This window comes from Tasmannia lanceolata, unplaced genomic scaffold (genome assembly GCF_043159265.1).
Source record: "Tasmannia lanceolata isolate RefF3 unplaced genomic scaffold, GAP_Taslan_0.1 ptg000015l, whole genome shotgun sequence".
NCBI lineage: Eukaryota > Viridiplantae > Streptophyta > Magnoliopsida > Canellales > Winteraceae > Tasmannia > Tasmannia lanceolata.
Window position 1 is genome coordinate 62,977,498 of NW_027518692.1, and position 24,374 is coordinate 63,001,871.

Below are 24,374 nucleotides of genomic sequence, written 5' to 3' on the forward strand. Positions count from 1 at the left end.
CTATGTAAACCAGACGCTCGATCAAATGCCAGACCCAAATTCGTTCGCTCGTTTGGAAGACCATAATAGAGGGCCTCCTCAAAAATCGAGAACCCAATAACTGGTCACAAGCTAGAAGATGGATGTTGAGAGGGTTCTAACAAATCCAGCCTAGGCAAACTAGTTTGATTAAAAAAAAACTTGATAAATATCAGACCATGAAGTGACTGATAATTCCTCAATATTCTGATGAGCACTGTTTTTATATGCTATAGGTTATTGGACCATTTCTCTAATTATCATGGAGTAGCAGTCATTCCACTAAAAATGTTAATATCAGTGGTTTATAAAGAGAATGTTGTTACCTCGTAAAATATCATGGGCACTCAGTGATACAACCAAGTGTGGCTTGATGATTGCAGATAAAGTTAGAGCATCTCACATTTTTCCAATGCTAGGTTTTATGTAGTCCATGGATCCATGCAGCCCAGTGTGCATTTCTCTACATTAGTATACAAAAAGTTATCAGAAGAAAAAATGAGAAAATTCAAAAAAGAAAAACAGAAAAATAGCACATACATGGATAGCTTTTCTTCATTTTTCCTCAAGGCGCCGCAACACCGACTCAGCAAAGGTCTTTTGCCTGAAATTGCGAAACAAAAAGATTGATTGCTCATACTAATGTAGGTAACAGTGTTCTAATCAAAGTTTGATAAAAATGAATCACTGGCATTCTTCTAATAAATTGCTTCAGTAGCAATCCTGGCCATGACAATCATGCCCTCAAAAGAAAAGCTTGGCGTTCTCTAACTTATTTTCTATGGTGAATGATATACAATTTGACATAGGCGCAGGAACAAACAAGAGGCAGCCACATTGATGGAAAGGAGCTGCTAGAAAGACAACTATATGGGGAACCTTTCTTAGAGCCCTCCCTACATGGGGGAGCTTCCTTAGAGCCCTCCCTATTACACCACTTACCCAACTAGACCATTTTTTATGGGAAAATAATATCTTTTTGACAACATGATTCACGAGCCCTTTGAAGCAACCAATGAGATTGCTAATCATTTGCTTCTTACCGAGATTAACAATCAAGGCACTCACAAATTCTATACTACTAGTTTTACTTCAAACTCTTAAAACCATATGGGAAACAAGAAAAGTAAAAAAGGACAGTCCAGTAATCTCGACCAAAATAAAATTAGGTAAACCTTCAAAGATGGCTTACCATTCGGAAAAAGGAAAAAAAAAGTAGACCTTCAAAGATGCTATCAGCTACAATTACTGAAACTAATGACATGCAAACGAAACTGACAAAACAACCATAAGGTCAATTCCTTCTTGAGTGCACACCAGAACTAAAAATCCTATCTAAGGAACAATCATATATGTCTTTGTTTGTACCAGCAAAGCCCACAAAATAGAGAAGAAAAAACATTTTCATTTGTATGTCAAGGCTGCATGTAAGTTCGGTATTTGAGGTTCCTTGACAACTTGTGGGTCTTAAGCAGCGATTTGGAGGCCAGTTTCTAGATTGGAGAGAGGAAATTGGTAAACAGAATTACATGCGAAGTTAAATTTGCAAATGAGTTCTCTAAACACTTGGGGGCTGTTTGGATATGCGGATTTTAGAATCCAGGATTTCTTCAAAATTGTAGATAAGAGACAAGAGAAGAAGCAGTCCAGCCATCGTTTTCTGATTTCTCGCCCTTCTTTCTGTCAACAAGAGCATAGAAGATCATCCCATGTTTCCAGGTTTTAAAAATCTCAGGATGCGGGAGAGATTTCTAAAACCTGGTTTTCTTACTTAAAATCCAAGAAAGGCTGTCATGACAGCACACACCAGCTTGATCATGAACCTTGTTTTACACTGTTTTCAAACTAAAAACCTAGATTCTAAAATCTGCGTATCCAAACGGCCGTTTGGATACGCAGATTTTAGAATCTTGGATTTCCTCAAAATCCTGGATGGGAGACAAGAGAAAGAGACGTCTGTTGTTGTCTGATTTCTCACCCTTCTTTCTATCAGCAAGAGAGTAAGAGATCATCCCATGTTTCCAGGTTTTAGAAATCTCAGGATGGGGGAGAGATTTCTAAAAACCTGGATTTCTTACTTAAAAACCAGGATTCTAAAGAGAAGTGAAACGGATGGTCTCCTTCTCTTGTCTCCCGTCCATGATTATGAGGAAATCCAAGATTCTAAAATCCGCTTATCCAAACGGCCCCTTAGAATATGGGGGACTTGATTGATCAGCGAAGGTGGAAAACATTATGTGCTACGATCCGTGGACACGGACACGGAGTGTCGGACACGGCAAACTACCAAATTTTAGAAACGGGGACACCGCTAAAATAGAAAGTACATATAATCATGTTTTGTGGATATAGATTTGTGTGCCGGGTTTCGATAAGGATATGAGGTACCTGACATGGAATCCCCTAAAAATCTAGAAATAGTGGCACACTCATACACGTACATACATACAAAGTTACTGACACTTCTAGCAGTACACTTAGAAGTGTCTAAAGGAGTGTCGACACGTGTGGACAAGGGTGTCGTGTCGGACACGACACGACACGTGTCGGCAATAAATTCAAAGTGTCCACCAAATCATAGATTATGTGTCACTCTGTCAAACTATTTTTGGCTAAAAATGTGAAAATCTCCTGGAATTCATTATCCAGGAACTTTGTCAACATTGTTTTTGTTATTCATTTCATTCTGCTGGGACATGGTCTGAGGCTCTGAGCTTCCAAATAGATGGGGACTGATACTATTGTTCTGGCAAGTCACTGATAGTAGGGCATTAACTTACCATAAAAGCATGTCTTCTATAAGGAAAACAACTCACAATACAATGAATCATGAGTAGTTAAGTCAGGTTTAGTTTTGACTAGTTTTTTTGGCAATACTATTCAAACTAGTCAGAAATAATCTACTAATTGTTCATGTCTAGTTAAGCTGCTTGACCAGGATAATGGGTACAAAAGGAAATACCTAGGGATGATCATCACAGAGATTAACTTGATCTACTCACTTAGTCTAAGGATAGGACGGGCATTGGGGTATTCCCCTCAAGTATTTCCCTTCTCAAATGGAAGTCAAACATTCAGGAGAAGAAAACAAAAGATAAAGCTTCCCGGCCTCTTCTAGATGGTGTCCACATCCAAGCAATACAACAAAGCTGAATTTTGATGGTAACTATGAGAAAACTCGGCCTTGCCAGAGTTGGGGGTATCTTAGGGACGACAAGTAGAGCTCTCAAGTGCCATTTCGGGCATAGAGTAACGAACTCAAACGAGGAGGCCATAGCACCACTGACTGGTCTTCACATTTTCAAGGACCTTTTTGACTTTTTGTGGAGATTGTATTGTAGAAAGGGACTCAAAAGGTGGTTTTGGGCCTTGTTGGCATTGGCAAAATGCTAGTGCCAATGGCAATAGAAACTAGACCAACTAGACCAACTGAGTTAGTGCCAATGCCAACATGCTATGTCTAGATAATTCCCTATACACACACATTGCGGAAGTATTGGCCTTGTTGGCATTGGCACTAACTCATGGTATGGTGGACAACCGGACATAGAATGTTGCTGGGGTCATCATGTCAAGATGTTTATTTTTCACAAGTTCTAAGAGCAAATGTAAAGTAAATGAAGCATACTTTTGTTCCCTGTGCTTTGGGCTAGGACGAGTGTATTTTAAGTATCCATCCCAAGGAACCTTTTTAAGACCGGCCCGAACAGAAATTATGTCCCTGACCCTGCACAAAAAGCAGATTATTAGATGAAAATTAGTAGAACCAAGTCAAATCTGATTATTGTTATTACTTATATTATTAGTAGTAGCAGTATTAGGGTATTGTCTTGATACCAACACCCCCATTCCCAATAAGAATGCCTCCTCTAGTAAGTCCTAATTTTGTCAAGAAAAGAAATTCTGTTCTCCCTAAAAATTGCTGGCATAAAAAATTTTCCGAAAGAAAAACCCATACATTTTCAATTTTATGAACAAATTGTGGCCAACAGCTTGTCACATGGGGTTTCACATGAGTATAGAGGCAGTTCTGTCTAATACCCAAATATGTCTGTTGATATGGTAATGACTTTAGCACTCTCCTCCAGGGTAGTGTCAGTCTTGTCATGGGCGGGGTGCTGAAGGGGCATAAACCACAGTCGAGCCTCGAATTTCAAGATCAAGCGAACAGCTTGGCGAATGGTGATGGCAACCACCGCATGATCCCCGGGGTTCGGGGCTTATACGTATTGAAGACATATAGGAGAAGCATGGAGACAATGGGATGTCTATATGGACTGCCTTCGTAGACTGCATTATTAAGCCCAACACTAAGAGGGATGGTAACCCCTTGATCAAGCCTTTACAAGATTCAAACTACCACAGTTAGTGGCATGGAGATGTTTCAAAAAGCCCTCAATGAGGCACCCTTGCCAGGGAAAATGTCGGACCTTGCCTCTAAAGGGCATTTTTTCTTTCTAATAAAAAAAGCCCTAAAAATGAAGAAAGGACCATTCTCATAAAATTTTGAGCCCCACCAATACCAGCTCCCTTTTTAGTGTTATTGTCATTATTCAAAGCATTCTCATAAAATTTTGGGCCCCACCAATATCAAGTCCCTTTTTAGTGTTATTGACATTATTCTTATTATTCTTATTATATTCAAGTCAACTTGAACCACGACAAAGCCTAATGCTCAATATCATGTAGTAATTAGAGAGCAGTTGAAAATCCCTCACCTTTCTGCAAATTCTATTGGAGTCTCTCCAGGTTTTAGATTTTGTGGTTCCAAGTACCACACATCACAAACAACAGCCCATGAGGTCATAAGCCGGAGCAAATGCATGGTGAAAGATTGCCTGCAGCGTAAATAGTTCAATAAAATACAATGTGGCTACAGCAGATTAATTTAACAAAAATAAAAGAAGTAAATGCCAATATTATCCAATTTCATTGAAGCAGGTACATATCATTAGCTTTAACAGAGTAGAAGATAGAAATAATGTCTAGGCAGTTAAAAAACTAGAAATGATCTGAAAATGTTCTACAATATAATCTATTTAACATGGACACTTTTTTATCTAGAAATAAATATTGGTTTTTCTTTTGCCTTTTCCTCTAATTAACAAGTATTCTTGTTTTTTTTTTCTTTAAATGGTAGTAATGGAATATATTACGCATAGGGGTGCAACTCAGGTCGGGTTCAACCCGATTTTTGGGCAGGTTGGGTCGCAGGTTGGGAATTTATAACCCGACTAAAAATCGGGTTGGGGTATCGGGCAACCTGACCAGAATTGTAACCCGAACATTTTCTGCTAAGGTTTTTACTTTTTTCATATTTTTGCAATATTTACGGTTTTAGACTTTGTCTTTTACTTTTAGACTTTTAATAGCTAAGACTTTTGGGGAAAGTCACAAATACCGCCCGGCTCTTTCTGTCTTTCCTAAAAAGTAGAAAATGACCTGTGTACTGTTTCTAAAATTTTAAATTATAGAATGCCACTTGCACTCTCGGTAGTGTTCAATCTACATTTATGCACCTAATTTCTGACTTTCTATATTGGATCTATTAGTGTCTTTACTAGAAACTAGTGCATCACTATATCATTTGACCTTTTATTTCTTACTTTCTATATTGGATCCATTAGTGTCTTAATTAGATGAATAATATGACATCCGGGCATATTTTCTAAGGAAAAATACTGACAACAGAACTACAAGTGGGGCCAACATATTTAGATGGTCTAAACACTTTTCAATATGGAAATCGGGTCGGGTCGGGTCGGTTGAGGAAATTGTTCCTCGGGTTGGGTTGGGTTGAACCCCGCCGGGTTGGAACTCGAGTAGGGTTGGAAAAATGGGTTCCTCGGGTTGGGTCCCAACCCAACCCAACCCGAGTTGCACCCCTAATTACGCAAGAAAAAAACGGTGTGGGGGGAAGTCATCTTGTTCCTTTAGTACTAAATAAGTAAATATATTAGTTATCTAGCATATTAGTTATCTAGCTTAATATGTTTCTATAATCTACATGCATTTTTCCATGCCTTAATTTTATGCATAGCCACAAATGTCTCCAAAATTTTCAAAATACCCTGATTTTTTTTTACATTTTGACTAAGCAACTCAACTCAACTCAACAAAGCCTTTGTCCCAAACTAGTTGGGGTCGGCTAAATGAATCCTTAAGAAAAAAATTCATTTTGAAGGTAAAAGGAATCTACTCGGCTCTAATTCTGGTTCTAGTTGGGTTCTTCTACGTGGATCAAGATATTTTCAAAAGTATAGCGATATTTTACTTTTACCTATGTATTTTATACAATGAAAACATTGTGAAAATATCACGATAAGTCATGATATTTTCTGTATTTTCTAATTTTTTCTCAACTCAACTCAACTCAACTAAGCCTTTGTCCCAAACTAGTTGGGGTTGGCTAATGAATCCTTTAGAAAAATTTCATGAAGAAGGTGAAAGGATCTACCCGGCTCAAACTGACTAAGTCTAATCCTGACACTAGTTGGGTTCGTCTACATGGATCATTCCTCCATTCTCTCCTATCCAAGGTCAGGTTCTCTATTATGTTCCTAGCCCTCAAGTTTTTCCTCACTGTTTCCACCCAAGTTGTTTTCGGTTTGCCCCTACCACTTTTTACTCCATCAACTTGGCACGAGACACTTCTTCTCACCGGAGCATCCAAAGGCCTACATTAGAATTTTCTAATTTTTTGTTATTTTCAGGTTTATATCGAGAAAAAAAACTCAAAAATTAAAAGATTTAAAATATGTTCGTTAATTTTTTCTAAACAACATATTTTAAATCTTTTAACTTTTCAATTTTTTTCTCGATAAAAACCTGAAAATAACAAAAAAAGTAAAATCTCCCATGATATAACCATACCATGAAATTCCCAAGACCAATATTTGTGACCATGGTTTAAAATTTCGATTTCGGTACCGGTTTCAGACTTCCCAAAAACCGAAATTTCGGAATTTCGGTTGAAATTTGGTAATAATTTAAAAAGAGTATTTAATTGATTTCGAAATTTCGGATTTCGGTCGAAATTTATGAACTATCCTTTTTGTGACTATCCTTTTATGAACTAGTAATCAAAAATCTAGTATATCATGCTACATTATCATAGATTTGGGCGGATGTGATTTTGTGTCACACACACACACACACACACACACACACACACACACACTTCAGAGGTTCTCAAGGGAATCGTGAAATGTATTCAGTTGCCAGGTACAGCTACATAAAGTTGCTGTCGTAGGATGCTCCAAACTTTGATTTGTGAACGAACTGAAAAGGATGAGATGAAAAAACAATGGTTAACCATAATTATAAAAATAATAACAGTTAACCATGGTATTTTAGTAGCACGTACTATTCTTTAGAAATTAGAAAAGGAGTAGACAAGATCTGAAGTGGATATAATGGTAACAAGCGGACATAAAATAAACAAGGTAATTGCAAAATAAGCATTTGCTGTGTACGCAAGTAGTTTTCCTCATGAAAATTCTTACCTTCTGCTATTCCAAAAAGCATCAACAAAAATTTTATTGTACTTGATTGCTATTGGGCAAACAGTGCAGTCGAGTTCAAAAGCACCCTGAAAATATCACATGGAAAAGAGAAAATTAGTAACAAGAACACCCACAGAAAGGACGGTCAGGGCTGAAATTTCAAAAAAAAAAAAAAAAAAGTTGAACAAGTGATGCGTTTCTCCAAAAGATGCTACAGAATGTACATAGAAATAGAATATACCAAACGACAAGAATAGAAAATGCAGACTATGCTTAGAATAATCTATTCAAATTTGGGCTGCCAAAGATAATTTATGTTTCAAGGTTAACGGGAACTCTACATGAAAATCAGTAAAACGAGCAAAGGCATTCAGCAAATGTTTCAGGTTTCACGAAAAAGTAAGAATCTGACCTTTACAAATGCTAGAGTATCGTTCCAAACTACATAGAAGACAATCAAGCAGACATTCTGTCAAAAATGTTTATATTTTTGTAATTGAAAGATATCCCTTGATCAACCAAGGCTTGATCTGAAAGAGCCTACAGTTATGACTAAGTATGGATAATTACATCATCCACTTCACCAGAGTCACCAGAAATATTTAAGTATTTCCATCTGAATTCAGCTAATACCATGCAGAAACACCCACAGTAGAACTTGAGGCACATTCAATACCTCCAGAAATTGATCAAGAGTGTCAAAGATCCTTAATTATCTTGGGAAGAAATAGAAACACACATATCTGGGAAATATTCAATACCACCGGTATATATGCAGGTACTGCCATACTGATGTAGGAAATATAGAACATTTTATACTTTAGGTTGGAGGTTTTCTATATAGTGCCAATCCATGATTCGAAGGGTATGTCACTATGGATATTCATTCACAAGTAGCGCTCTACAATAGATGACCATGGAACTGTACAGTAAACACCCCCCCTCGCAAGAAAAAAAAAAAAAACAGACGCACCTTCTTGAACATAACTGTGTAGTGGTTGTTTACACAGGTCCCTTCTGGAAATATAAGAAGAGGATTGTTGTCAACCCCATGAACATGGTCTCTCATTCTGAAAATTAGAAAGTCAGTATACTGATAATATGAACTATTGATTGAACAGAATATTTTCTTTTCTTTTGACACCAACGAGCAGAAAGCTTACCTTCTTCCTACAATTTCACGGTCCTTTTCCTCAGAACGATTAAACCAAATACAGCCTACGCTCTCCAAAATGGTGGTCTGTAAAAGTCCTATACCATTCACATAAAACAAAAGAAATTGCATTAAGAAATTGAGTGAAAGAAAAAAATATAGACTTGTGCAGATCAAGCAAAGGATTTTCAACATTGAAAAATAACAAGAGATCCTTACCAACCCATCCAGGATGCTTCTGCATAATAACAGCAAATGCTGTCATCTGTTCTAAAATAATGAAATCGATCATGGAAGTATGATTGGCTACAAATACCTGTTCCAATAATTAAAAAAGCTCAGGTATATTATAAAGGAAAATTGTGCCTGCTATCTACTACTATTGAATATAAGGAGACTAGGAGACATTTTGGTCACATATGGATCAAAAGAGCATTATGAAGAATGTGCTACCTGCTTAGGGCGCATGCAGGGTCGTGGCCCGTGATACTTGACAACACCAGTCCATGAAGCAACAAACACACTGCACATTAGCTCCACCAGTTTTCGCTGAACACAAAACCATATAACATAGCTAAAATGTCATATGCTCCCATTTTTTTTTTTGTTGTTGAATGGTAACTGAATATATTAAAAAGGGAGAGACCGAAAAAGTCCCCCCACACACCCCACTATGAGGGAATTACACAAAGGAGGAAAGGAAAAAGGAAAACAATACAATAAGACATTAAGGAGGCAGAAAGTCGTAAAGCTCCAGAGTCTGCTTAACCGCACCCGCTTTAGCCAACTTCTCAGCGACTTCATTAGCTGATCTCCTTACATTTTGGAACGCCATAGAGCACCCAACCATTATATCCTTTATTTCATCGAAAAAACGAAGAAACCTCCAAGGAGGTACCACCGAACCCTTAAGCCACCTAATGACATTTAAAGAGTCTCCTTCCACGATAGTATTCGCCACCCTCTCGCTCCCTAACAGCACAATGCCTTGATATGCGGCTCTAACTTCAGCTTCGTTTGAATCTGCAACGCCCATAGGCCCGGAATAAGCCTGCTCAACTTCCCCATCTGAATTCCTTAAGACACCCCCGATCCCGGCAAGACCGGGGTTGCCCAAGCTTGATCCGTCAAAGTTCAACTTGGAAAAGCCAACAGGAGGATTGACCCATTTCTGAGAAATTCTAGGATCGGGGACTTGACTGTTGCAAACCACTTTCCATCCCGCCTACAGGTCGAAAGCCGAGACAAATTTGAACATTGGCAGCGCCCTCGCCCAGGAAATTGATAACGCGACTACCTTGATATATAGATAGTAAGAAGAATTAGCACGCCCAACTGTGAGAGTCAGGAGAAAAGTAAAGAATTAATATAGTCAATATTATGACCTGCTTATAATGTCTAGATCTAATAGGTAGAGAACTGATTAAATGAGTCAAATAATTAGAGAAATATGGACCATAAGTTGCTAACTTTTTAGTACACGACAATATTATGAAAGTTTGCACTTTATAGCATCAAGTCCAAGTCTTTCTTTGATTTGAAGCTGCAGAATCTATCTATCCATGTGCTTGTCAACTTCAGCACCCGACCAGCTGCTTGTTCCTCAAAATGATCAGTTTTACAAGACACAGTGTTAAAAGAAGTTGAATTGTATTCTGGGGTTGTTTTGGTCATTTGATATCTTATGCATAGTTTTAAAACTCCCCCGCATCATCATGGACTCCCCCAAGTCAACTCCCTTTTCCCAAGGCCATGTTCCACGTAGAATCAATAAAAACTCCTTTGACTCTCCCAAGTTATGACCACGTCATCCGAGTACCCAGCCGCGTCAACCACGTTCTTGGCCTCATTTTGACCTGCATCCGCATTTTTAAACACTGATCTTATGTATAAATGCCAATATATATCTCCCATTCAAAATAAATGCATCTTGAATAATTGTGCAGATTTAACATAGCAAACACTAGGGCAAGAGGTTGGGGTTTTAGAAGGGATTAGGATAAGGAAATAGAGACAGGTATAAAAGATTAAATTGGTCTTCATATGAGATACAGGTGGGACCGTTGGGACTAGTTTAGAACTGTGGGGACTGCGGGGAAAAGTTGCTTGGACGTGCATACTCAACTCAACAAAGCCTTTGTCCCAAACGAGATGGGATCGGCTAAATGAATCCTTTAGAAAAAATTCATGAAGAAGGTGAAAGGAATCTACCCGGCTCTAATCCTGGCTCTAGTTGGGTTCTTCTACGTTGATTATTTTCTTCCATTCTACCCTATCCAAGGTCATGTTCTCTATTATGTTCCTAGCTATCAAGTCTTTCCTCACTATTTCTACCCAAGTTGTTTTCGGTCTGGCCCTACCTGTTTTTACTCCATCAATTTGGCACGAGTCACCTCTTCTCACTGGAGCATCCAAAGGGCTACGTTGGATATGTCCAAACCATCTTAAGCGGTGCTCTCTCATCTTCTCCTCAATTGGTGTCACCCCCACCTTTTTACGAATGTCTTCATTTTTAATTATATCTAACCTTGTGTCCGCACATCCATCTAAGCATTCGCATCTCCGCTACACTCATCTTATGTACATGCAGCTTCTTGGTGGGCCAGCATTCTGAGCCGTATAGCATGGCTGGCCTCACAGCTGTCTTATAAAAAATTCCCTTCAACTCGGCAGGGATTTTACGGTCACACAAAATTCTTGAGGCAAGCTTCCACTTCAACCAACCTGGTAGGGATTTTACAGTCACACAGAACTCCTGAGGCAAGCTTCCACTTCAACCAACCTGCTCTTATTATATGGTTAGCATCCTCTTCAATCTCTCCTTCCTTATGTAGAATTGAACCAAGATAGCGAAAGATATCCCTTAGGTACCTCCTGTCCAGTCATATTTACTACATCCTCGTCCCGCCTCTTTACATTACTAAAGTTGCACTCCATATACCCTGTCTTAATCCTACTCAGTCTAAAACATTTGGATTCCAAAGTAGTTCTCCATAACTCTAACTTAGCATCTAATCTTGCTTTGGTTTCATCGATTAATACTATGTCATATGTAAATAACATACGCCACAGCACCTCATCCTGGATACCCTATGTAAGCTCATCCATAACTAGCGTAAAAAGGATAAGGGCTTAGAGCTGATCCTTGGTGCAGTCCTATTGTAATTGGAAACTCACTAGACGTGCCATCCGTGGTCCTGACATTCATTACTGCTCCATCGTACATGTCCTTAACCACATCAACATATTTAGTAGGCACTTTTTTCCTTTCAAGGACCCTCCACATAACACTCCTGTTTGGATGTGCATACATATAAAATTACTTATTACTATCGTACTTTTGACCAATATAACATGGTATTCATTTAACAAACTAATAAATCTTATGATTAATCAATTATAATCTAAGACAAACATGAGAAAATAAAATAACAACGCATTCATCAAATTAATCTAGTTCTCTTCCGTCTCCAATATACAGCGAGAAAGGGAGACTAATATGATACAATGAATATGGTATTGGAATAAGAAATTGTTTAGGGTCTTAGGTTTATGGGAGGGGATAGAACAGAAAATATTAGTTAAAGAAGAGTTTATAAATAAAAGAGGTGAACACAATATTACCATTCAAAAACAAAATAAAAAATAGTAAACACAATCTTCTATAATAAAATAGAATCTCACACTTGACACTGTACAAAAATGTGTCAACACGCTCACATTAAGTCTAACACTTCTAGCAGTACATTTAAAAGTGTCCAAAGGAGTGTTGACACAATGACACGTGTGTCGTGTCAGACACGCCATGACACATGTGCCAGCAATAAATTCAAAGTGTCGGCTAGATCATAGTCCACAATTGGGGAATTACAAACCATTATGTAAGGCAGTGGTTCGACGCCTAATTTTAACTTTCAACTTTCTTATTTTCAGTTCCTATATATATATATATATATATATATATATATATTTTTTTTTATTTTTTTTTTTTTTTTTTATTTTTTTTTCATGCTCCCCTTTTAAGTCTTGACTTCCACCGCCTATATGGATTTGAATGGCTTCTTAAAGTACAACTAAAGATGGTGCAAGGGCGAGCCAAAATCCCATCTTCTCTCTCTCTCAACTCATTAGTATAGATGCATCAGTCGACTCTGTGGATTCTGTTTATTCCATTTCTTCTAAGTATCGATCATTTCGTCAAATCATGTCTTCATGGGAATAAAGCTTTTCAAAGCACCCGCAGATTTGAACAACTAAATATCCGGTTTCAAGATTCAGATGTTATATCGGATTTTTCTCCGGGTTCCAAACCTTCAGTGTATACTTTTTTCGCCTAGAAAACCAAAGTAAAAAAAAAAAAAAAAAAAACATACCCCTAATGAACCTGGTTCATATGAAATTGCCCATCCAGTGGGGTTCCATTGCACAGATGTGTCAGCCTAAACCTTGCAGTCATTGAATGAAACTAATTGTCACTAGAAAAATAGAACAATGGCTCACATTTATTCAAGTCGTGAGATCAGAAGACTAGGGTCATGTATTGAAAAGAGAGATGTCCCCAGCATTTTTCATGTCTTTACGATTCATAAAAATCATGGCAAAGTTGCAACATTATTAATCTTTTGATCAGTCTGCAATAACATCAACATTAGATGTTCATTATTCTTGATGCAACTAATTTACAACTGATGGGGTAGATATTACCAGAGACAAAAAAGAAATTTGAACCAATTATAGATGTGGAGAAAAAACTAGAAATTCAGTCAAAATTACCCTCACAACAAACCCAAGCTAAGCTTGGTATCTCCAAAACTAGACAATTTAAAGATGTCAACTATCATAAATATTTTACAAGAAATTATGACTACCATAAATATTTTACAAGAAATTACTCATAAACATATGGCATGCATCATAAATGGTTGAGGCACCAATATCCCCACAAATTACAAAAAGGGTTACAAAGTCCACCTCTATTTTCCGCCTCCACTTATCATGCCCTCTCAAAAGGAAATGTACAGGAATGAAGGACGACAGGAATACTATCCATCCTAAGGCTAGGGTCACAACCCTGCACACTTAAATGAAAAGCATACGAATTGGGTAGTTATGCATTAGAAAAAGAGCTCATAATAACGTATCACCTCACAAAGTCTCATGCAAGATACCTGTTAAGTAGAAAACTGAAACAAATTTCTACAGATCAACTTTGACAAGAGAAACCAAACAGAGTTATTTATGATGTAAGTGATAGTAGTGTTCCTATTCTTTATAATGAAAGTGAATATATATTTCAATCAGCAGAGAAATAGTTCAAGCAAGCTTCTTTAGGCAGTAATTGAAAGAGCTACATTTAAATATAAAATTACTCTTGCAAAACAGAACATTTAATCCAAGTGAAAAAAAATGATTAAGGGAAGAGAAGTTCACGAGTAAAAGGGCCCCCAACACCCAATAAACCCAAAATAACCTAGTAATTGACCAACTAAATGATCAGAAGAAGAACTGAAGGGGTGCACTGTTCGAAAGATTTCAAGGATATGCTCGGAAATAGATGAGACATTCAATTGAAAAATGAACTAGCACAATGGGGAAAATGAATGGAAAACAACAAATGTTCATTGAATGGAAAACAACAAATGCCAGCAAAGAGGAAATTTACTTCAACACCCAAGAGGAAATGGCCTTCAGCACCCATAAGACTCGTTAGCACCATTGTTTTAAATTTGCACCGAAACCAACATGAAACGACCAAAATATTTCTGTTTCCATAGTTTTAAATTTGCACACGAAACCAACACTGAATATTAACCATGTTAAACCAATTCAGATCTTCTCTAGAGCCTACAGAAGAAAAGACCACTCCTTTCAATCATGTGCCTTTTCAACACCAACCATACAGATACAATGTGATAAGCAAAATTAGTGACCTCTAGAGCCAAAAATCCATGAAAGATTAACCTGCACCCATGAAGACACTCTAACTAGGAATACAATGAGACTTATCACCCCTAATAACCAAAGAATCATTTCAGAATTCCCATGTAACACTCCCTATAAAACTAATAGGTTATGTTCTTCGATATTCGTTGCATTCCCACACTTCAAACTAATGAGGTAACAGGTTTGAAAATTAATGAGCTTTGACATGACCAACAAAAAAAATCCTCATTACATACCCTAGAAAACCTTTTAAAAATGATGAGAACCCATTACCAAAGCTCTTAATCAATTTAAGGTTATCTCCAATATAGATCACTACAGTAAAATTGGCATGATCATCCAAACCAAAAGTGCAGAGCGTAGGAAAGTAAACTGCTTCATCCAAACTATTGTTAATGCTCCAAATTTTATCAGATTTGGCTGAAACACGATGAATTTTTCAGGAGTTGTATAAATTCACAGAGAGAAAAAAGAAAGAGAAAAATTTGGAACAAATATTGTCTACTAAGTTTTAGTGACTATTAGACCATCCACTTGTCATATACTAATTCATTAGACTGTAATAGAGTTTTTCTAACTAGATGTTGCAACTTGCAATTTCTATTGATTCTAGACTAACGATGGTTGCATGATGTTTAAGAGTTAAGACTTACTACATATTTGTTTAGTGCCACAATACTCTTGTTTAAGAGTTTGTCTCCTATTTGTATTTTATTTTTATTTTTTATTTTTTGAAAAGGTCCCATTTGTATTTATTTGTCATAATGATTTCTCGACACAATAAGGTTGCTCCAGGGCAAGCCTTGGCGCAACGGTAAGGTTGCTCGATTGTGACCTGGGTGTCTGCCTAGATGCCCAAGCAAGTTTTGTTGCTTAGGCTATATTTTAGGCACTTAATTATATTGGCTATTTGCATAAGTTGGCTATTTGCATAAGTTTGAAATATTAAACGTCAACTCTCAAGTATTGTATATGTTTACTATCAGTATCAGCTATCAACTATGAACAATGTAGTTATAAATCACATCATAGAAGCACTAGGATCAACTATCATGTATATGTTTTAATTTTTTTTCCCAAATGAGTAACATGGAACCTGTCTGGAACAGGTAAAAATTTGCCCAAAAGTTAGTTGTTTTGGCCAAAGCTTTTGAGACCTGTGTGAGCCTACCAATACTACGACTCACATGTCAGCCAAAATGCTTTTGTTTCATTCAATAGAGAACATCATCTAACAACGGATTCACCGTAAAAGCATTTCACCTGTGAATGTGACCTTTAGCTGATGATGGATATGCTTAACACAAGTGTGTGAGCTAAGAGAAACAGACTAAATAGCAAGAAAAAAGTATTGCAGTGATACACAGATGACAAGGTATTGAAATTCAAACATAGACAAAGGATTTAAAATTAGATAGTCATCAGCTAATGGAAATAAACATGGTGTGACAAGCATAAACTAGGAATACCTACTCCAAGATACTTTAAATTCAGAGAAGACAGCAAATTCAGCTCAATGCCGAAACAAGTTCTGACCTTGCTGGAAAAAGAATCACATATCTAACTCCAACCCCTAAGCACCATAGTGGAAACAAATAAACATTCCAATTCCAACGTTCTGGAGGGTTCGATTTGAAGCAACGGGTGAATGAATCCTGTTGATACAGATGATAATTTCTCAGAGATAGTAAGTACGAGGAAGAAAATAACAACCTCGAGAAACTGAAGACATCAGAGTTAACCAATTTTCTATAGTAATAATAAGTAGCGATATTATGGACATTGCCAAAGGAGTACCATAAAGGCACACCAACATATCAAGATTGAAGAAATCATGAATAGGCACCCACAAAGTGAGAATGATATTGATCAATAATTACAGAAGAAATAATACGAAGAAGTTCTACCAAACCACATGATCATAGGCCTGAAAGAGAGATATAGTTAAGTTAGTCCTTTGGAAGTCTCCCTCCACAGACTTTCAGTTGTGCAAACTACTGGGCATGTAGGGTATGTTAGTTTTATGGCACTCAATTATACCGTTGGGGATCTAGTAATTAATGCTCTATAAATTTGTACTCTCTTATATCTTATTGCTCAGACTAAGAACCAGCATCGTTCCTATGGTGGTAATTTATACTCTCTTATTTCAAATAATTAATACAAAAATTCAGTGATATAAGATATAAGAGAGTACTTTCTTAGGAAACATTGTTTACAGTACATGTAGGCAAACATTAATGTTGTTCAAAGTACATATTATATGTAGGTATATAAGAAATGCTCTTGAGTCTCTTCAGTGGAATCTGTTGTAGTAGCTACAAGGGCCATGGACAGGCGTGGCAATGGCAGTGGAACCAATGGTAGGTCATGAACGGGGTGGTCAGCTGCGCAATGGCAGGTAACCCACTAGCATGCACGATCCAAATGCCACTCACGCGCCAACACGGTACCTGCCAAAACCTCTCTCTCTCTCTCTCTCTCTCTCTCTCTCTCTCTCTCTCTCTCTCTCTCTCTCTCTCTCTCTCTCTCTCTCTCTCTCGTTTTGTTTTGACTGCGCATAGATTTCTTGGTATGGGGTAGGGCCGCCATTAAACACCTCATTTTTTTTAGTGTGTGTGTGTGTGCGCTGTGGGACCGGGGGGGGGGGGGGGGGGGGGGGTCTATTTTGTTGAATATTTTTACAACGAAATTGTTTTTCAAAAATTTTCACCTAATCAAACAATGGGTGGGGCCCATCATTTTATACCTCATGTCTTGATGGGATGGGGCCACCATCTTCACCCAAACCGTGCATAAGGGCCCACCATTTTTGCACCTCACATTTTGATGGGCCGGTCCTATCATTGCAACCAAAACCCATGCATTAGGATGGGTCCCACAATTTTACAGTATGTTTTGAAGGGTAGAGCCCACCTCCTGTTTTCCCCCCAAATCATGCTTAGGGTAGGGCCCACCATTTCACAACCCATCCATTTATGGAGAGGGACCCACCATTTCACGCCTCATGTATTGATAGGTGGGTCCCACCATCTCCAACCAAACCCATGCATTAGGGTGGGTCCCACCATCTCTAACCAAACCCATGCATAGGGTGTAGGGGTGCAACTTGGGTTGGGTCGGGTCGGGTTGAGCATTTGCTAAAAAATGGACAGGAATCAACCCGAACCCGATTTTAAGGCAAATGCTCAACCTGAATCCCCAAAAATCAACCCGAGTTGCACCCCTAATAGGGTGGGGCCCTCCATTTTGCATCTCATCTTTTGATGAGTGGAGCCCATCATTTTACACCCATGCATAGCATGGGCCAAGAATGCCTATAAATAGGGATTTGCTAGAGACCATCACAAAAGGCATTTCACAGGACGGCTGTTGCATGAGGGTGCAGCCACCCTAGATGAATGAAATAAATAAGACAAAATATGAGCCTATATGGCTGCACGCGCGTGCGTGCGTCCGGTCTGGTTAACAATCTCCCAACAAGCAGCAAAGAAAGTCCTATCAAAACCATCAAGACCTGGTGCACTGTCCGTTGGAATACCAAAGACAGAATTTTTTACTTCTTCTTTAGATGGCTGGCACATTAACATAATGTTATATGCTTATGATATAATAGGAGGAATCATGTCTAAAATATAATAATTTAGAAATTCCCCCTCTTCTCATTTTGAAAAAAAAAAAAGAAGAAATCTCCCCTCTTCAAACCAAAGGTTCTTGTAAAAGGTACATCCATTTCAAAAAAAAAAAAAAAAAAGGTGCATACTACACATCTTGAATAGATAAAGGATCCTCCACCCAAGACCCATTATGCCAAATCCAATTTATCCTATTAACCATCATCATTTGGGCAATTGAAGCATGGAAGAATTTTGTATTCCTATCACCTTCTTTAAACCATTTTTCTCTTGATTTCTTTCTCAAGAAGATCTCCTCCTTGAGGAGAGCTTGATGACGCTTCTGTCTAGCAACTGCTAAAGATTCACCTGATTGTCCATTTTAGATTTGAGAAATTTTTTGCATTAACTTTGATATTTGATATTTTGATTGATGGTTGGGAGTAGGATTGGAATTTAAATTTGTTGTGTTAGTTGAAATTTAGATTCGCTTATAATTGTTGGATTTGAATTCACTTGCTTTAAATTTTACAAACATTGAATAATAGATTAAAACTTATTGGTTTGCATTTAAATTTGTTGTGTTAGTAAATTTGAATTCACTTACTTTAAATTTTACAAACATTGAATAATAGATTAAAACTTATTTCTAATTCTAATTGTCATTACATTTTACAATTATTTTACTTTTTATATTTTTCACTTTTTGTGATTCTCCTTCGCTTCTGTGGCGCTTCCCTATACGTTTCCCCGGCACTTCCCTTTTACGCTTCCCCGTCACTTCTCTTGACACTTCTCACTTTCTCCCTTTTCGAAAGCCCTCACTTCCCACTTTCACTTCCCACACTAGTAACTATAGTTTTTCCAACACCTTGAAAGCATCTTGAAAGGAAAATGATAACCTTCGAAAGAATTTTGATTTAGAAATTTTAATCTTTCAACAATTTACAGGTAATTTGGAAAAATGTGAATGTGGTAACACTTGTAAGGTGAAGAATTCAGCAATAGAAGACTAAGCATGTGTACGAAAGGCCAATAATCGACTTCGTGTTCTTGAATTTGATCTCCTAGAACCAATAATACACCTTCCGAAGTCATATATCCGCACAATAACATACGATATGAAAACCAATCATAAAGAAAAAAGAAAGATCCCTTTGTATTTTTAGATACTCAGAAATTAGACTATCAACATATTCAACGATCGTATATTTGGTACCTATTACTCTTGATCAGTTCAGAAATCCATCTTTAGACCCTAATTCAACATATAAATAAAGAAAATTCTGCTAATTGAATACTGATTGAAACCCTAAATTTGCACTAGCAGAAAAACAGAATGTAGAAAGCAGAGACTTACATCAACGATAGCGCCTGCAGCCTCAGTTAATGTTAGGGAGATATCAAGCAAATTAGGTCTGAAAACAAAATATAGATCATCAATGTTCGAAGAAGAAGAAGAAGAAATCATCGCTTTACAAATTTATAAAAAAAAAAACACGGAAAGAAAAAGTAGAGATTACAGGAGAAACTTCTGGTGAGGTTCTTGGATGGAATCGGTGAGGTATTCCTCGATGTTGGGACGATCTAAGTCTATTTCCGAACTCGAAGAACGGAGCTTAGTCATGACTTCAGATATGTGTGTTCTTCCCCGCGAGAATTCTTTCTCTTCTTCCGCCCCCGTTTCATCTTCCCGTATACGTTCCGTTTTTCCGCAAATCAAAGCAGACCTTACACGTGTTCTAACCGTATGCCTCTGGGACCTTACATTCGTTTTTTTAGGGCATGATAAATTCGCCCCCCCTGTGGAATTATTCGCACCCTGTCACGTTAAAGTCTGCCATATGGCCCATATATGATATATCCTTCTTTACAAGGGTGCGAATTATCCTACAGGGGGTGCGAATTTATCATTGTCCCTTGTTTATCCTGGAACTTCTTACGACTCCTTTTTCAGCCCGTGAAGTGCAGTTGTGGCCCACTTCATAGGAGGATCAAAACCGCTTATTTTTGTGACCATAGGACGATCTTAACCCTCCAATCTACGAGGCTTCTAAAATGTGCAGGCCCTTTATAGATAGAAGGGTTAGGATCGTCCTAAACAAAATGACTTTAGGCGTAGAGCCTATTTATGGTGTAACCCACCAAATGAATGGGTTGGATCGTACTATGAAGTAGGCCCCACGGTACTCTTTGAAAATTATTGGACTTCACACCATATAAAATGTCCTTATACAGCGCTCGCGCAACCCAAAAGTTACAGTAAGCCCACATAAACGAATGATCTAAGCCAATCCTATAAATACTCTTATCTTGGAATGATAGAATTCTTGGCCAAACCCTAATAAGACTACTTGAGTGAAAATACTAAAAAGAAAGTCACTTTTGCTTCATTTATATATGTTGTCAATCCATCAAGCCTCCTTTAGCTTGTGTTTGCTTGCACAAAATCTAGTAGCAGCATGAATTTTGTTTGGATTTGGAATGTCATTCCTCATTTGGATGCCAACATTGCATTGAACTCCTCGGAGGCTCGTTGGGATGTCTCATGAATAGTTATTGTATGCCTATTAAGGTGGCATTAGTGTCCTTTCTATGTAACTTTCAAATCAAATTCCACCGTTAGAAATACTTTGGGAGCGGTGCTCTTTCTATTTCTTCCCTCCCTTTCTTTTGTCTTTCTATATTAGTAATGACACCCCAATACTTGGAGAATCTATACCGTGCAACCAAACACTAACCACTATTCTCCGAGGTAATTCCAAGCTGATCCAATGTTTGTATCCTCCCTGTTGATTACTTATTCCACTACTCTCTGAGTCTATGTCATGCATCCAAACAGAGAATTATTTTGGAAGCAAATCAATTATGTAAACAATTATCTTTCGGAAGGATGACCGTTCGGGATGGGACTAGATCAACTATTATGATTTCACACACACAAACCTCAACGTAGTGCTAGATCTAAAAATTATTTTTTACTATTGATTGTAAAAGTAACTTTCTACGTGCTCAATATGCGGTATGCAATCAAGAAATTTATATCAAAAATTACCTCATAAAACTGTCATTGCTTTTGTATTACAATGACAATTAGAGCTTGATAGTATCTAACTAAGCAACACAAGTAAAAGTTTCATAAAAATCAATTCTCAATTATTGTGAGTACCAATTAATGTAAACTCTAAATGTAATCAAACGAACTCTAAATAGAATATCAAATAACTAAATTTAAAAATATATTCTAAGTCTAGTGGGATCCAAAACCAGAAAACCATCCTGCATCAAATATCTCCTCTCCATTTCAATTTGTCTCCAATATTTTTAGCAATGAAACCCTTTCCCCTTTAATGATTCTAGCAACTGAACCCTTTCCCCTTAATCATTCTCCCCATTTCCAACACCCATCCAAATCTCAAATCATTTATCTTTTGAAAACCGTCTCTACCATAGGTGATGGTGTTGCCACCCATTTGTCTAGCAAAAAGATATTTCCACAAATTTGCCTAGCAAATCCCCTTGAAATAATATACTTTTATAATAGCATTAGGCGAGTGCTGTTGGCACTACTATGTTTTAAGGGATTTGCTAGGGCCCATCGCAAAAGGCATTTCATGATTGGTCTGTCGCATGTCAGATCAGCCACCTCGTGAATGGAGACCAATGTTGTCTCCATCACGAGGTGAGACCAGCCGTGAAATGCCTTTTGTGATGGATGCTAAGAATACCCATGTTTTAATAATTGAAGAAACTCACCTTGTCTTTTCTTTTTTAAATAGCTGTCAAAGGTTACTAAGGTTACCTAAAACCTCCCATGAGCCAATTAGAAAAAGACAAGACAAGCCTAATTTGTACAATTATTAAAAAATGGTAATGCCGATATCAGTAGCCTAGCACTGTCACTCTGTTTTACTGTTTTTAAAATTAGCATGTATGGGATGTCATGTCACCATCCTCAAGATACTGTGAACACCGATCACAAATGCAAAACAAAGCGGGTGGTACCATTATCAAAATATGGTAGGGTGTATATCAGTGGCCTTTTTCTAGTCGTTTCAAACTTCCAAATCCCAAGATGAAAGCATTAAACATTAGATAAAAATAAGAACACAACTACGCATTAAACATTAGATAAAAATAAGAACACAACTACATTGTATAGCCCAACAACGTGCACGACGAACGATAAAAGGTAGATCCTAGCTACTACATGCCATATCACATTATCACCTCCATCCTAGTGACTTATTCAATGATTCTCTGTTGTTAAGCCACGTAGAGGTTTGGGTTCGATAATCGTGGGGTGCAGGTAGCAACAAGTGGGTTTCTTTTCTTTACGACGAGCCCAAACTTCTCAGAAAGATCAAGCTTAGTCCCTTCTGGTAGACTCCAGTCAAAGGAATGAAAGAAGGAAGCCAAGAGAAGTGTGAGCATTCTCTCGGCCAAGTTAAGCCCTGCACAGATCCTCCTCCCTGATCCAAATGGAAAGAAACGAAAATCATGACCGTTGATATCCAATTGATCATTTTTTGCACTAAACCATCTCTCTGGCTGGAATTCCGATGGGTTCTCCCAAAGTGATGGGTCCCTCTGTATGCCCCACACGTTGATGAAGATCCTTGCGCCCAAGGGGATCCGGTATCCTCCTACTGTTGATGGCACGCTTGGACAGTGTGGGATCAAAAGTGGTAGGCCCGGGTGCAAACGTAGTACTTCTTTCACCACCCCTTCTAAATAACGCAATTGGGATAAATGAGACTCTTGTAAAATGTTATCCTTCCCCACCACTGCGTCTAATTCCTCTTGCACTTTCTTAATTATTTCAGGCTTTGCAATCATCTCTGATATGGCCCACTCAGTTGTTGTTGACGTAGTCTCGGTCCCACCCACGGCTAAGTCCAACAATAGAGCCTTAACGTTGTCCATGGTCAATTGGGTTTTGGGATCAAAACCATTATGCAATTGCAAAAGGATATCGAGGAAATCTTTGGTTTCTTTCTCCCCTCCTGCTTCTTTATTTATTGCTATCCGTTGATCGACGATCGTATTAAAGATCCGATCGAACCACAACATGAGCTTCTTCATTTTGGATCTCACACCTTGTACATCAAACGGGGCTATAATAGGAAAGAGATCAGATATATTGGGTGTTCCCAACATATCCACAATTTGCCCCAGCACTACCTGAAACTCCGATGCCATATTGACCCCTTCTTTCCCCATGAGTGTGCCACCCCACAGTGTACTAGTCATAGTGTTGAATATTGTTTGAGTTATGTACTCACCCACTCTAATTGCGGTCCCGGCTTTCGCATACAGTTTGCTAACTGTAAGGCGAACCTCCTTTCGTCGGAAAGCTCGACCAGCCTCAAGGTTTGAGTTGTTTAGGAAATCGTGGACGCAGACCTTACGAAGCATACGCCATTGGGGGCCATAGGGACTCCACACGATATCGGACCCACCATATGTGATAATATCTACACCTGCCATTGCATCGTGATTGGCGAATGTGGTGTCTTGGTCTTTGAGGACTTCTTTTACAACGGATGGGGAATTTAATACTATGCAGAGCTTGCTGCCGAGTCTTAGCTTCATGATGGGACCATAGGTGCGGGCCAATTTGGCAAAATAGCGATGGAGGTCTGGTTCGAGGAACGGAAGGTTACCCACTAGTGGTAAGCCACGTGGGCCCGGGGGCAATGGCAAAGTGCCTTTGCTTGATTTCTTGATGACCCGGACCAACCAAGAAATCATGACAATTACGATGGAGAAGGCAATGAGAGCATTGTTTGAATGATTTGATTGAAGGGAAAGGCTTGGAAGGGCCATGGGAATGTAATGTTACCTTTACTTTTTGATGCGAGGCTAACTTGAAAGGGAAGGGTCACTTGTGACTGGTATTTAAGGACGTGAAGTAGATCCTTTTTTTGATTAAACAATGGCATGAGGAATTTTTTAGTCTTTCGCGTGTACCTGTGAGACTGAGTTGTCGGTTTGAATAAAAAAAGCAGAAAAAAGTGCCAATAGCTTGTCTTTTAGTATTTAAAAGGTTGTCAACATGTTATTACGGTTATTACAGTTAAGGGTTTAAAATTTCGGTTTCGGTACCGGTTTCGGACCCTGGAATTTCAAAATTTCGGT

At 38.1% G+C, this 24,374-nt stretch overlaps 1 protein-coding gene and 1 pseudogene across 1 annotated transcript; both read right to left on the reverse strand.

Moving 5' to 3' along the window:
• Positions 1-148: 148 nt before the first annotated feature.
• On the reverse strand, positions 149-19,965 carry LOC143892950 (glycerol-3-phosphate acyltransferase 9-like). Its single transcript, XM_077397872.1, has 13 exons — positions 19,757-19,965; positions 19,594-19,651; positions 16,156-16,274; positions 13,648-13,747; positions 9,130-9,225; positions 8,896-8,992; positions 8,687-8,774; positions 8,497-8,593; positions 7,524-7,609; positions 4,737-4,856; positions 3,647-3,745; positions 559-622; positions 149-481 (listed from the first exon to the last, which is right to left on the reverse strand). Exons 1-12 carry the CDS (start codon positions 19,858-19,860, stop codon positions 574-576), a joined length of 1,113 nt encoding a protein of 370 aa, XP_077253987.1. The 5' UTR covers positions 19,861-19,965; the 3' UTR covers positions 149-481; positions 559-573.
• A 2,534-nt stretch (positions 19,966-22,499) lies between these two features.
• Positions 22,500-24,062, reverse strand: LOC143892147 (flavonoid 3'-monooxygenase CYP75B137 pseudogene; annotated as a pseudogene).
• Between the last annotated feature and the right edge of the window lie 312 nt (positions 24,063-24,374).

What these genes read in the sequence shown, in the direction of transcription:
- LOC143892950 (XM_077397872.1), bottom strand. Translation starts at nt 19,860, where the DNA reads ATGACTAAGCTCCGTTCTTCGAGTTCGGAAATAGACTTAGATCGTCCC. An exon ending in AGTGGAGGCGGAAAATAGAG is followed by an intron (nt 9,226 to 13,647) that starts GTGGACTTTGTA and finishes TTTTGTGTTCAG; the next exon opens with CGAAAACTGGTGGAGCTAAT. An exon ending in CCAATAGAATTTGCAGAAAG is followed by an intron (nt 3,746 to 4,736) that starts GTGAGGGATTTT and finishes CTTTTTGTGCAG; the next exon opens with GGTCAGGGACATAATTTCTG.